At 39.6% G+C, this 15,154-nt stretch overlaps 1 protein-coding gene across 3 annotated transcripts in view; it reads right to left on the minus strand.

Moving 5' to 3' along the window:
- nsd1b (nuclear receptor binding SET domain protein 1b) overlaps positions 1-15,154 on the minus strand; it is a 53,707-nt gene that overhangs the window by 21,703 nt on the left and 16,850 nt on the right. For all 3 annotated transcript variants that reach the window (XM_062049090.1, XM_062049089.1, XM_062049088.1), the window contains exons 6-14: positions 13,629-13,741; positions 13,283-13,544; positions 13,116-13,216; positions 12,958-13,000; positions 12,649-12,869; positions 11,025-11,162; positions 8,299-8,422; positions 8,019-8,219; positions 7,776-7,955 (exon numbers count right to left, since the gene is read on the minus strand). In XM_062049090.1, the coding sequence (XP_061905074.1) occupies positions 7,776-7,955; positions 8,019-8,219; positions 8,299-8,422; positions 11,025-11,162; positions 12,649-12,869; positions 12,958-13,000; positions 13,116-13,216; positions 13,283-13,544; positions 13,629-13,741 (1,383 nt within the window). The remainder of the gene's footprint in view (positions 1-7,775; positions 7,956-8,018; positions 8,220-8,298; positions 8,423-11,024; positions 11,163-12,648; positions 12,870-12,957; positions 13,001-13,115; positions 13,217-13,282; positions 13,545-13,628; positions 13,742-15,154) is intronic.

Below are 15,154 nucleotides of genomic sequence, written 5' to 3' on the forward strand. Positions count from 1 at the left end.
TTATATTTTATAAGATATATTTTTTGTAAGAACCACAATTAATAAATATATTTCAGTGAATAACTTATTGTTCAAATCTGTATATAAATATGTACATAAAGTGTTGTAATTATATTGTAAAATGGATGGGTGGATGGACGTTTAAAACAAAACTGTTATTATTAATTAGTAAGTATACATTTTTTGAGCCTTTTTAGAGAAAATCATATCATTGTAGTAAATTATGCAAATTACTCGATGATGTCATGGTGACCACGCCCATAGTCACGCCCCCACCGCCACAGGTATCTTGGCAGTTTATGGGAAACACTGAAGACCCAACCTCCGGGCTGATGATTTTAGGTTGTCCTGAGGAATTTGGAGCTAATCCTTCTTTTTCATTGTCCCATTTACTCTCTGTAAAGCACCAGTTCCATTGGCAGCAAAACAGCCCCAGAGCATAATACTACCACCACCATGTTTGACGGTAGGAATTGGTGTTCCTGGGATTAAAGGCCTCACCTTTTCTCCTCCAAACATATTGCTGGGTATTGTGGCCAAACAGCTCAATTTTTGTTTCATCTGACATCACATGGACAAAGATAAGACCTTCTGGAGGAAAGTTCTGTGGTCAGATTAAACAAACTGAGCTGTGTGTGTATGTAAGTGTATGTAAACTTTTGACCACGACTGTATATGCTCTTACTTTATATTACCTCCACCAAGGTGCTGATGCGACATTTCTTGGCCTTTATCCTGAAGTTAATGTGATTTAAATGAAAGTATTTTAGGCCTTGGCAGAGACACTTCTTGTCACTTTTTGATATAATCAACATCGGATTCTACTAAGCCGCGTCCATCCATCTTATTCTGCTTATCTGGGGTCGGGTTGCGGGGGCAGCAGCCTAGGCAGAGAAACCCAGACTTTCTTCTCTCTGCTACTTTGTCTAGCTTCTCCCAGGAGATCATGAGTCGTTCCTAGGCCAGCTGGTAAACATACACTACCTTTCAAAAGTTTGGGGTCACATTGAAATGTCCTTATTTTTGAAGGAAAAGCACTGTACTTTTCAATGAAGATAACTTTAAACTAGTCTTAACTTTAAAGAAATACACTCTATACATTGCTAATGTGGTAAATGACTATTCTAGCTGCAAATGTCTGGTTTTTGGTGCAATATCTACATAGGTGTATAGAGGCCCATTTCCAGCAACTATCACTCCAGTGTTCTAATGGTACAATGTGTTTGCTCATTGGCTCAGAAGGCTAATTGATGATTAGAAAACCCTTGTGCAATCATGTTCACACATCTGAAAACAGTTGAGCTCGTTACAGAAGCTACAAAACTGACCTTCCTTTGAGCAGATTGAGTTTCTGGAGCATCACATTTGTGGGGTCAATTAAACGCTCAAAATGGCCAGAAAAAGAGAACTTTCATCTGAAACTCGACAGTCTATTCTTGTTCTTAGAAATGAAGGCTATTCCACAAAATTGTTTGGGTCACCCCAAACTTTTGAACGGTAGTGTAGTCTCGCCAAGGTGTCCTGGGTCTTCCTCTGCCTCCTAGCTGTCGGACGTGCCCTGAACGCCACCCTTCAAGACCCTGATTGCGCCTAAAAATTCTGTCCATACAAGTTATGAACAGAATCGTTGACAAAGGGCAGCCATGGCGCAATCCAACCCTCACTGGAAACAGGTCAGACTTACTGCCGACTAAGCTCTGACACTTATCAAACAGGGAGCGGACCGCCACAGTCAGAGCACTCCCCACAAGACTTCCCCAGGGACACGGTCAAATGTCTGCTTCAAATCCACAAAGCATATGTAGACTGGTTGGGCAGACACTCATGCACCTTGAAGGACCCTGCCAAGAGTATAGGTCTGGTTCAAAGTTCCACGACCATGACAAAAACCACACTGCTTCTTCTGAATCCAAAGTTTGACTATCCTGAACAGACCTTACCAGGCAGGCTGAGAACATTGTACCGAGCTGTGGCACATTTTAATGATCAAAGCAAGTATTTGTATATTCATGATAGTGACACAACTGCCCCGTGTGCCTTTTGCTCTACTTAGCTATAACCACATTAGCGCCTCCAACACGGAGGTGCTAATGCATGCTTTTATTTCCTGTAATTAGACTATTGTAATGCTCTCGGCTCTTCCCAAAAAGAATATATATGTATTATTACAAACTCAGCAGCATGCATGCTGACGAGGACCAGAAGGCGGGAGAACATTACATCAGTTTTAAAGTCGCTGCATTAACTTCCCGTCCGCTTCGCGGTCCATTTTAAAGTTCTATTAATAGTTTTTTAATGACTTAATGGCCTTGCGACGTCTTATCTAACAGACCTGCTTTGACTGTATCAACCTTCGCGGATCCTGAGGTCCTCTAGCACTGGCCTTTTATCTTTACCAAATTCCAGGACAAGACCCACGGTGAGGCGGCATTTAGCCACTAGGCCCCCACCTGTGGAACAGCCTGCCAGAGAGTTTCAGGACTGCAGAGACTGTTGAAATAATTAAAAAAAATAGGCTAAAACCACACCTTTTTAAATCAGGCTTTTTACTGATCATGTTAAACTCCCATGTTTTTGTTTTTTGTTTTTTTTAATTGTGTTATTTTTAGAGATGTCCGATAATATCGGCCTGCCGATATTATCGGCCGATATATGCGTTAAAATGTAATATCGGAAATTATCGGTATCGGTTTTTTTATTATCTGTATCGGGTTTTTTTAAATAATTTTTTTTATTTTTTATTAAATCAACATAAAAAACACAAGATACACTTACAATTAGTGCACCAACCCAAAAAACCTCCCTCCCCCATTTACACTCATTCACACAAAAGGGTTGTTTCTTTCTGTTATTAATATTCTGCTTCCTACATTATATATCAATATATATAAATACAGTCTGCAAGGGATACAGTCCGTAAGCACACATGATTGTGCGTGCTGCTGGTCCACTAATAGTACTAACCTTTAACAGTTAATTTTACTCATTTTCATTCATTACTAGTTTCTATGTAACTGTTTTTATATTGTTGTACTTTCTTTTTTATTCAAGAAAATGTTTTTAATTTATTTATCTTATTTTACTAATTAAAAAAAAAAAGTACCTTATCTTCACCATACCTGGTTGTCCAAATTAGGCATAATAATGTGTTAATTCCACGACTGCATATATCGGTTGATATCGGTATCGGTTGATATCGGTATCGGTTGATATCGGTATCGGTAATTAAAAAGTTGGACAATATCGGAATATCGGATATCGGCAAAAAGCCATTATCGGACATCCCTAGTTATTTTCCATATTATCTATTGTTAGTATTACCATTCTCCCAATGTTATGTTTTTATTAACTTATTAATGTATTATTTTGCATATATTTTATCAAAGTTCCATACAATTTTCTAGATGACGTTCATTTTAGGTATTCTCCGGTGTGGACGCCCTAATGGTGGCGTTTTTCCTCAATCCTCAGTGCCATGCCATGATTTGTTTTGTTTTTGTCAATAATGCTGTGTGTGCGTTTATGTATGTATTTTCTTTTCTTCTTTTTTTTTTGTGTCTATACAGCATTCTTTGTTTGCCACTTTCCTGTGCATGAAAAGTGCTGTATAAATAACGTTTGATTTAACTACCAATTAATAATACTTTAAAATAAGTCATGTGGTTCTATTGTCAGGGTTTCCCCTACATGTGATTGATCGTGGCGAGGCGCCACTGCAAAATAAAAGCGGCCACACCTTACAAATGAAGGTTGTTTTTTTTTTACATGAAAAGGAATGAAAGTAATACATTGTATGAATGTATATATATACATAGCTTATTTTTTACGCACTATTAACTAGTGATGCACGGAAAATTCGGCCGCCGAAAGACTTTGATCACCAAAATAGCAGTGCCAAAACAGGATGTTGTGCTGACGTAAGTAAGACGCGATTGTCTGGAGCGGACGCAGCATGTTTACGATGTACACATATTTATTTGACATACAGCGCAGGCCAAAAGGTTGGACACACCTTCTCATTTCAGTGCGTTTTCTTTATTTTCAAGACTTTTTACATTGTAGATTGTCACTGAAGGCATCAAAACTATGGCACCTGTGAAGTGAAAACTATTTCAGGTGACTACCTCTTGAAGCTCATCGAGAGAATGCCAAGAGTGTGCAAAGCAGTAATCAGAGCAAAGGGTGGCTATTTTGAAGAAACTACAATATAAAACCTGTTTTCAATTATTTCACCTTTTTTTGTTAAGTACATAACTCCACATGTGTTCATTCATAGTTTGGATGCCTTCGGTGACAATCTACAATGTAAATAGTCATGAAAATAAAGAAAATGCATTGAATGAGAAGGTGTGTTCAAACTTTTGGCCTGTACTGTATACCTATAGACAGCGATCTACAAAATGTGTAATGTGCAAATGTGAAGAGGACATTGGCGCTCATGACCAAGGCGCTGCTGCCTGTACATTGGCTTCGGTGGATAGCGGCTTTGGCTGTGGCTCATCTGTGGCACGCGCACAGCCCCGCTTCACACACCAGCCCTTAGAGCCAATCCTTGTCCCGACGTTACGGATCTGACTGGCCGACTTCCCTTACCGCCTTGTTCTAACTTGCCAAAGGCTGTTTACACTGGATATACGGCAGTGGCGATTGAAATAAGACTTTTTTCTGATTTATTCGTAGCACAGAGTAGGTTGTTGCACTGCAGCCAAATTAGACAATCAATGAATAAATGCTTGGCTTTGTCCCACCCACGGACACTGAGCGTCTCTGGAAGTGAATATAAAGTGGGCTCGGCCTCGGCTGGCTAGGACGCCGGTCTTCCGCATGATGATTGGAGGATCTGTCTGAGGCTGAATCCCTATTTGATTGACAGCAAATTGAGTGAATCAGTGATCTTGAATTATAAACCACTGCCAGAGCATTTTTAATCAATTCATTCCATTGTTCCGTGTTGATATGGAGAATTTTACAATCATGTAAGTCAGTCTGAGGGCCGCCAAAAATATGTTTCTCAGCTGTGGTCCGTATGAGCCGCAGCGGTACTCAGTTGTAATAAACTTTTCCACCACTTGTGGCAGTAATGACAAACAGAAGAAGTCTGGCGCTAAAGTCATAAAGAAGTTCAAGCGCAAAAATTATGACTAGAGTGGTGAAGCTGTATTTTCATTTGCTTATATTTGTACTGGCAATTTAGTAAAGAAAAATATTCATTATTAATTTAGTTTATTTATTTTAGCACAACGTATGCAGTGTTTCCCACACATTCATTTATTTGTGGCGGCCCGCCACGAAAGAATTACGTCCGCCACAAATAAATAATTTTTTTTTATTGTAATTATTATTATTTATTTTTTTTGTCCTCTCCAGCTTCTCAGGCAAATCATATAGTTAATGTAGATGCCCATATCGGCTGTTCAGATTTACTTTACAAAAGAGAAGTGTAGGATACTTCTCTTGTTGCCTTATTTGTATTTGACTTTATTAAATGTATTTGTATTAGAAACACAACATGTGTATATAACAAAGGGTGCAAAGTCTGCAGGCAGTAGGAAACACATGGTTAAGTGTAGGGAGTAAAACTGATGGCAGTCTAAAGTTCAAGATTTTTGGAGCTCTTTGTTCAGTGGATCAGATGTTTGATGAAGCTCTGTGTCTATCTACCACCACTACTGTTTTCTGTTTATTTGTTACTGACTGTGGCAGGACACCTCTGCCTCTGTTTCACTTTATGTTGCTGGTAAATAATATGGTTGTAGTAGTAGGCTAAAGTTAAATTATTTAGTATGCACTAATTAAAGGGGCAGAGCTTTACGAGACATTTTAGCTTTTATATTTTATAAGATATATTTTTTGTAAGAACCACAATTAATAAATATATTTGAGTGAATAACTTATTGTTCAAATCTGTATATAAATATGTACATAAAGTGTTGTAATTATATTGTAAAATGGATGGATGGATGGATGGATGGACGTTTAAAACAAAACTGTTATTATTAATTAGTAAGTATACATTTTTTGAGCCTTTTAGAGAAAATCATATCATTGTAGTGAATTATGCAAATTACTTGATGATGTCATGGTGACCACGCCCATAGCCACGCCCCCACCACCACAGGTATCTTGGCAGTGTATGGGAAACACTGGTATGTGTATGTAAATTAAGTTTGTGTCCCTTCTTATGTAGAATATTTGGTTAGTACTTATTTTTCTAATCAGCCTGACCTAAGCCTAAGGTTTATGTGTTAAATAAATTATAACCTTTGTGATTAACACATGGTTTCATATCATTTTACAAGGTTGTAAGCTGTAAGTAGGTTAGATATACTTATTGAATAGGATTAAAATTAAAAATAAGATTACTCATTCAGTGTTAATATTTGAGTGGAGTAGTGTCTGTCGTGGAAAAGTTAAGAACCCCTGATGTAAATAAAACGTTTTTTGGTCAAATCTAGCATCTTTATATTTTGTGTCCGTTATTGGAGACTGTGCTTGTGTTTAAATAGTAGCTAAAAATGAGCTTCCCATACTGAAAAACCAGCAGCCCCCACTGGAGTACGGCCTGTGTTACGTCGTACAATAAGCAGCAACAATCGAAAAATTTAGCAAAACGCTATAAGAACAAATATAGTCATCCATTTTCTACCGCTTGTCCCTTTCGGGGTGGCGTGGGGTGCTGTAGCCTATCTCAGCTGCATTTGTGCAGAAGGCGGGGTACACCCTGGACAAGTTGCCACCTCATCACAGGGCCAACACAGATAGACAGACAACATTCACACTCACATTCACACACCAGGGCCAATTTTTAGTGTTGCCAATCAACCTATCCCCAGGTGCATGTCTTTGGAGTACCCGGAGGGAACCCACGCAGTCTCGGGGAGAACATGCAAACTCCACACAGAAAAATCCCGAGCCCGGGATTGAACTCAGGACTACTCAGGACCTTCGTATTGTGAGGCACATGCACTAACCCCTGTTCCACCGTGCTGTTACTACTAATTACTAATAATACATATTTGTTTTTAAATGTACACAACACATTTTTATAGCCTTTTTAAAGAAAATGCTAATTATGCAAATTACACGATGACGTCATATTGACCACGGCCATAGCAACACTGTGACCGCCACAAGTATATTAAACCCTGATTGTACTGTGTTATACTAACCCAACCAAAGAGAACACAAAATATCAGATGTAACGTGTACAACTACACTACCGTTCAAAAGTTTGGGGTCACATTGAAATGTCCTTATTTTTCAATGAAGATAACTTTAAACCAGTCTTAACTTTAAAGAAATACACTCTATACATTGCTAATGTGGTAAATGACTATTCTAGCTGCAAAGGTCTGGTTTTTGGTGCAATATCTACATAGGTGTATAGAGACCCATTTCCAGCAACTATCACTCCAGTGTTCTAATGGTACAATGTGTTTGCTCATTGGCCCAGAAGGCTAATTGATGATTAGAAAACCCTTGTGCAATCATGTTCACACATCTGAAAACAGTTGAGCTCGTTACAGAAGCTACAAAACTGACCTTCCTTTGAGCAGATTGAGTTTCTGGAGCATCACATTTGTGGGGTCAATTAAACGCTCAAAATGGCCAGAAAAAGAGAACTTTCATCTGAAACTCGACAGTCTATTCTTGTTCTTAGAAATGAAGGCTATTCCACAAAATTGTTTGGGTGACCCCAAACTTTTGAACGGTAGTGTACGTATATCAATTATGCATACAAAAAAAGATGGTTTGGCAGGAAGCGGCGTTGTTACCGTCTGTGCAAACAAAACACCAGCTGACGTTGACGTGCTCGTGGTTCTTCACACCCCGCCGCGGCGCGAAGTGGTTGGGACAGATGATGGTGTTGCTGGACAGGACCACACAGCCGGCCGCCATGCAGAGGTCGTCGGCATGGTATGCGATCGGGCAGCGCACGCAGCGCATGAGATGACCTGCCCATGAGAAAACCTTGTCAGCCCAGCGGGCGCCACTTTTTCACGATGACACAAACGCACCTTTGGAGATGGAGGGACTGGTGGGGTTGGCGATAAAGCAGGTGAGGCAGACGTGGATGGAGCAGCGGAAGCCTCGGTTGACGGGCACGGTCGAGGCGAAGGCGGCGATGCACTCGCCGTGGTAGAACTTGCCGCAGATGGGGATCATGCAGCGGCGCACGTCCTCGCTGCGCTTCTTGCACACGAAGCAGGTGTGCACACCTGGAAGCATTGTAGAGGCAGACTTTTGGGTACAGCTCATTTAATGTTGATGCCGTTTGTTTTAAGTCCTTTAGCTTACCGGATTTGCACTCGGGGCACACAAACTTTCCTTTAGGGGCCTCGGCCAGAGAGATGCAGGCCAGGTGAAAGGCTCCACAGCATTGACCCTCACACAGCAGCAGCTCCCCGGTCTTCTCACACACCTGGCACACACAACATGCCTTTAGTAACACAATATAAGAATACGAAGCTACATGTTTCTGTAATCCTTCGTTTGCAACTTAAAGGCAGTTCCACTGCCAGCAGATAAAAGTAGTATTGTTATATCTGTGAGGGTACAATGCCTTGTCACTGGGGAGTTTATAAACCCTTTACACTTTTCAGATTGACACTGCAGCTTAGCTGGTACTGCAGAAGGGACGGACTATTGCCTGGTAAATCCCGTAATTAATGCGCTACTTAAAAGGGAAACTGTCTTTTTTTTTTTTTTAAGAATTTTGCCTATCACAAGCCTTGTGTAAGACAAGTACACATATTTTTCTTTATTTATGCATTCTAAATAGTAAATAAATAAGATGAAACGTTGCTCTATTCTGCCTATAAAGATTGATTGATTGAAAGTTTTATTAGTAAATTGCACAGTTCAGTCCATATTCCGTACAATTGACCACTAAATGGTAACAACCGAATAAGTTTTTCAACTTGTTTAAGTCGGGGTCCACGTAAATCAATTCATGGAAGCCCTTAAAAAACATCCAAATACCTCCAATAAAGTTTTATATACATGATGTAAGTATATACGAATATACAATAGGAATACGAATATGATGAGCAACACCCTCTGCATGACCTGCTACCTCCAACACGAGGCAGCCGCACTGCCAGGACATTGAGGAACCAACATAAGCTGGCTGAACCCGAGCCCAAAGCCAAGACAAAGAGACTTCAAAACTCTACCCTGCATACTGCAATTAAACTGTATAATAATACTATCTAATTAAATAAGTAATACAGTCATATACCAGAATGCTAATAGTTTCCATGCTGCTGTTGCCCTGAAAATGAAAATGTTTTTTTTTTATATAAAATACTGTCTGTTCTTTTAATTTTTTTTTATCTTTGTTTGTTTAATATTCATTGTAAAGTTCAGCTGTTTTTTCAGTGGGGCCTTGGCTCCACTGCAAGCATGAATAAATAAAGTCAAGTCAAAAAAATATATATATACGTAATGTAGAAACAGGCACATTTATAATAACATTCAATATTTATGTATTTTGCTAATTGTAAACGCATTAATTTAAAAAACGCATCACCACGTTCGCTTTTTTTTTCTAGCATCACTGATTACTACTCACTGCAGACTTTATGAGAGCCAACAAACAATGAAACATCACTTACTGCATAAGGTCTGCTGTCACTTGGATGCCGACTGATAAAATCTTGCTATATTCCCGTATAGATGGAAAATGACTCATAATCCTAGCGAAAACAAGGGGGATGGAACCAAGCGTGTTTTTGTGTTGTTCTCATGTCTAAATTGGATGCCAAAGTTGACCAACTTGACAGATTACGTCCTCATCCTTCTACTATCCAGTTGAGAGGAATGATTTATGATTTAGAATAAACCTTCATGATCAGAGGCGAGGAAACAACTCACCAGTTGACGCTTTTAAAATAGCCACCTAAGCTAGTGATCACGGTGCCGCTCAAAAAAGTTGTCTGCGTTAACGCTTATCACTAATATCACTAATACTCGGTTAATATAAGTCACAAAATGTAAATGGAGTATTGTTGGAGGTTTTTGGATGGTTATTTATTAGGTTTTATGGGCAGAATAGAGAACATCCTATTTAGAGATGTCCGATAATGGATTTTTTGCAACAGATATCAACCGATACCGAAATATACAGTCATGGAATTAACACATTATTATGCCTAATTTTGTTGTGATGCCCCGCTGGATGCATTAAACAATGTAACAAGGTTTTCCAAAATAAATCAACTCAAGTTATGGAAAAAAATGCCAACATGGCACTGCCATATTTATTATTGAAGTCACAAAGTGCATTATTTTTTTTAACATGCCTCAAAACAGCAGCTTGGAATTTAGGACATGCTTTCCCTGAGAGAGCATGAGGAGGTTGGGGGGCGGGGTTTGGTGGTAGCGGGGGGTGTATATAGAGTTAGTGCTGCAAGGGGTTCTGGGTATTTGTTCTGTTGTGTTTATGTTGTGTTACGGTGCGGATGTTCTCCCGAAATGTGTTTGTCATTCTTGTTTGGTGTGGGTTCACAGTGTGGCGCATATTTGTAACAGTGTTAAAATTGTTTATATGGCTACCCTCAGTGTGACCTGTATGGCTGTTGACCAAGTATGCATGGCATTCACTTGTGTATTTGAAAAGACGTAGATATGTGACTGGGCCGGCACGCAAAGGCAGTGCCTTAAAGGTTTATTGGCGCTCTGTACTTCTCCCTACGTCCGTGTACACAGCGGCGTTTTAAAAAGTCATACATTTTACTTGTTGAAACCGATGCCGATAATTTCCGATATTACTTTTTAAAGCATTTATCGGCCGATTATATCGGCAGTCCGATATTATCGGACATCTCTAATCCTATTGGCTCTATTGTAAGCTGATTTTTATTTACATTTAGTTACGAGTTAGAATGCATTACGAAAAAAAACCATCAGTTTTGTCCCTCATAATGATTGTGAATGATAAACAAAATTCCCCAAAAAGTGCAGTTACCCTTTAAATGTGAACGTAAGTAGAAAAGTATGAACGTAAATAGAATGTGGCTCACCTGACACACGTTCTCCTTTATGGAAGCAGTGCCGCCTCTGTCCCCGATGATCTTCCTGGCAGATCCGAGTGGATCATCAAACAGCGACGAGTCGTCTTTAGTGGAGGAGAAGCTCTGATCCAACATGGAGGCTTCACCCTGAGTATTACACCCCAAAAAACATGCTTTCATTTTTGTTCTTGTACCTAAAGGGGAACTGTACTTTTTCAGGGGGAATTTTGATCAGTCACAATGATGTGAGACAAGAACACATTTTTAATTTTTATGCATTCTAACTTGCAAAAAAACGCTAGCAAAAGTCAGCTAACAAAGATTCGCTCTAAAAAACCTCCATCCACGTTTTATATACACGCTGTAAGTATATGTAATGTAGTAACGGCCACATTTATAATAACATGTAATATTTACGTATTTTGGTCATTCAAAGCTTCACAGATGCATCACAAAGTTCGCTTTTCCCTTCAACAACAACACTACTAATTATGAAAGACTTCATGAGATATGACGACAACCACTTTGGGACAAATAATGATCCAGAAACTTAATTTTTTTCAGCCTGAAATAAATGAGAATGAGCTAAAAGTTTTAGAAGCTGAGTGAAAAGCAGATCCAGCAAATAGCACTATTGCTAAGTGCCGAACAAAAAATTCAAACTATGAACATAATAAAACTAGGGCTGTAACAACTAATCGATTAAATCGATTCAAATCGATTATAAAAATAGTTGGCGATTAATTTAGTCATCGATTCGTTGGCTCTATGCTATGCGCATGCGCAGAGGCAATTTTTTTTATTTATTTTTATTTTTAATATATTTTATTTTATTAATATAAACCTTTATTTATAAACTGCAACATGTACAAACAGCTGAGAAACAATAATCAAAATAAGTATGGTGCCAGTATGCTGGTTTTTTTCAATAAAATACTGGAAAGGATAGAAATTTAGTTTGTCTCTTTTATCCGATTATTAATCGAAGTAATAATCGACAGATTAATCGATTATCAAATTAATCGTTAGTTGCAGCCCTAAATAAAACCATAATTTACTGTACAATGCTGCACCGGGATGCTGACTGATGGGATGCTTATATCTTTCAGTTTAGATGAAAAATTATTCATAATCCTCAAGCAGGAAAAAAACAGCAGGAAAAAAAACAAAAACAAATGAATCAAGCGACTTTTCATGTCCTTCTCGCCATCTCCAGGTTTAAGTTGAATGTCAAAGTTGACCAACTTCTCGGTTTATGGCCACAACCTTCTACTTTCCAGGTGAGAGGCATGATTTATTAACTTTCACCAACTCAGAGGCGATGCACCAGCTCATCGGTACAGTATGTCAATAGCTGCCTAAGCGTTAGCGCTTATAACAACTAATATTCAGGTCACGTGATGTAAATAGTGCATTTTTGGCGGTTTTTGGATAGTTTTTAGAGGGCTTTTTGGGCGCCATTATCTGCATTGTTAGCCACCTCATATTTTCCGTATATTACAAATTAGAATGCATGAAAAAAAGGAAAAACACATGTGTTCTTGTCTTACATAGGGATCATGAATGATGAGCAAAACTCCCCAAAAAATCAAATTCCCCTTTAAATAAAGTGATCACAACTCTATGAACTGACCTCGGACTCTGTAGTGTATTTAGTGTCTTCTAGTTGAGTAGCGTCAATGTCTTCCGCTGTAGGGTCCGCCCCTATTGGCTCAGGTAGCGGCAGTACCACTGGAGTGCTGGTTGGTGTCAAAAGGGAAGGAGTGGGCGAAGAAGTGGAGACTTCCGGGCTTGAAGGCGACGAGGGCTGCCTGCTTTTCAGTTTCAAAGATGGCGGATCAAGATCTGGAGGAGCTGCAAGGCAAGATGATTCGGCATCAGTCCTGAAGGAAACAAGGAACTGAGGAAACTGTCAGTTAATAATACGAGGCTTGTCACAGACCGGCCTGAGGAACAGGACTAGTAGTATTCTTCACGGTTTTGACCTGTGACAAAGAAACAACATGTCACTAGTACATTTAAGCAGAAAATTAGACTCACAACCATATAAGATGGGAAATTGTTGTTCAATGTGCGACATACACTCAAATCATACCGCACCTTCTTCTTAGGGCCCACTGAGGCCTCCGATTCAAGACAATATTCCAGGATCTTTGGAGTGGGTTTCCTCTTGCGTTTCTTCTGTAGCAAAGGATCATGTGCTGGCGAAGGAAAAGGAACAGTAAATAACATGGAAATAAAACATTAGGTAGATAAGTCACACTTACGCTCACTGACGTCTTTGGCGGGGCTATCAGACAGCGGCGGTTCAGCTTCGGCCTCGGGAGGCGGGGTTAAAGTGTCGATGGAAAGCACCTGTGCTTCCCGCTGAGACGGGTTTTCAGCGCTGGGAACTTGTAGTTCCGTGGTGAGGGTGAATTCTTCCGGAGGGGGCGTCTGTATCTCAGGAAGTGCGTTCAAGGACGGGGGGTCAAGTGCGTGCTTTTCCAGTGCTGACGTTTCGGACGTGGGCAAAAGTGCTTCGTTGGCCTGGGAGAGTAAATTGTAACTCCAGTCTTGTATCGTCATGCAGAAAAGAGTTGTGATTTATGAAATGATGATAGGTTTTCTTACCATTGTAAATGGCTGCAGAGGCTTTTTGTTTTTCTTCCTCGAGGAGAATATCTGGTCGTACTCTTCTGTCCATTCGAGAAGCCTCTTGCTTGGTTTTCTAATTCGTTTATGTGCTAAAAACATCATCTTTGATTAGGCACAGTAAGGGTAATATTCATGAACATGTTAGAATTATACATTTAGAAATCAAGAAAAAACAGCAGAATTTAATTTAAAGATTTGTAGTGATCAATAATATCTTTGCAATGAATGCAGGTGTACCCTAGGGATATATACAGTCGCGATCAAAAGAACATAATGTCATAGCTGTCTTGAATTTCCAATACTTTCTACAACTCTTATTTTTTTGTGATAGAGTGATTGGAGCACATACTTGTTGGTCACAAAAAACATTCATGAAGTTTGGTTCTTTTATGAGATTATTATGGGTCTACTGAAAATGTGACCACATCTGCTGGGTCAAAAGTATACATACAGCAATGTTAAAGGCCTACTGAAATGAATTTTGTTTATTTAAACGGGAATAGCAGATCCATTCTATGTGTCATACTTGATCTTTTCGCGATATTGCCATATTTTTGCTGAAAGGATTTAGTAGAGAAAATCGACGATAAAGTTCGCAACTTTTGCTCGCTGATAAAAAAAGCCTTGCCTGACGTCACAGGAGTTAGTATTCCTCACAATTCCCCGTTGTTTACAATGGAGCGAGAGATTCGGAGCGACAAAGCGACGATTACCCCATTAATTTGAGCGAGGATGAAAGATTCGTAGATGAGGAACGTTACAGTGAATGACTAGAGAGGCAGTGATGGACGTATCTTTTTTCGCTCTGACCGTAACTTAGGTACAAGCTGGCTCATTGGATTCCACACTTTCTCCTTTTTTTTATTGTGGATCACGGATTTGTATTTTAAACCACCTCGGATACTATATCCTCTTGAAAATGAGAGTCGAGCACGCGAAATGGACATTTAAAGTGACTTTTATCTCCACGACAATACATCGGTGACACACTTAGCTACTGAGCTAACGCGATAGCATCGTTCTCAAATGAAGATAGAAACAAAAGAAATAAATCCCTGACTGGAAGGATAGACAGAAGATCAACAATACTATTAAACCATGTACATGTAACTACACGGTTAAAAATTCTCAGCCTGGTAAGGCTTAACAATGCTGTTGCTAACGGCGCTAAGGCTAATTTAGCAACTTAGCAACCGGACCTCACAGAACTATGATAAAAACATTAGCGCTCCACCTACGCCAGCCAGCCCTCATCTTCCCATCAACAGCCGTGCTCACCTGCGTTCCAGCGATCGACTGCGCGACGAAGGACTTCATCCGTGGGTTTGGCGGCAAGCATCAGCTAGGCGTAGTAAGTAGTCCTTGTTGTGTTGCTGTAAGTATTGTACTTAGCCGCTAACACACCGATCGATCCCACCTACAACGTTCTTCTTTGCAGCCTCCATTGTTCATTAAACAAATTGCAAAAGATTCACCAACACAGATGTTCAGAATACTGTGGA

This window comes from Entelurus aequoreus, linkage group LG05, assembly GCF_033978785.1.
Source record: "Entelurus aequoreus isolate RoL-2023_Sb linkage group LG05, RoL_Eaeq_v1.1, whole genome shotgun sequence".
NCBI classification, from domain to species: Eukaryota; Metazoa; Chordata; class Actinopteri; order Syngnathiformes; family Syngnathidae; genus Entelurus; species Entelurus aequoreus.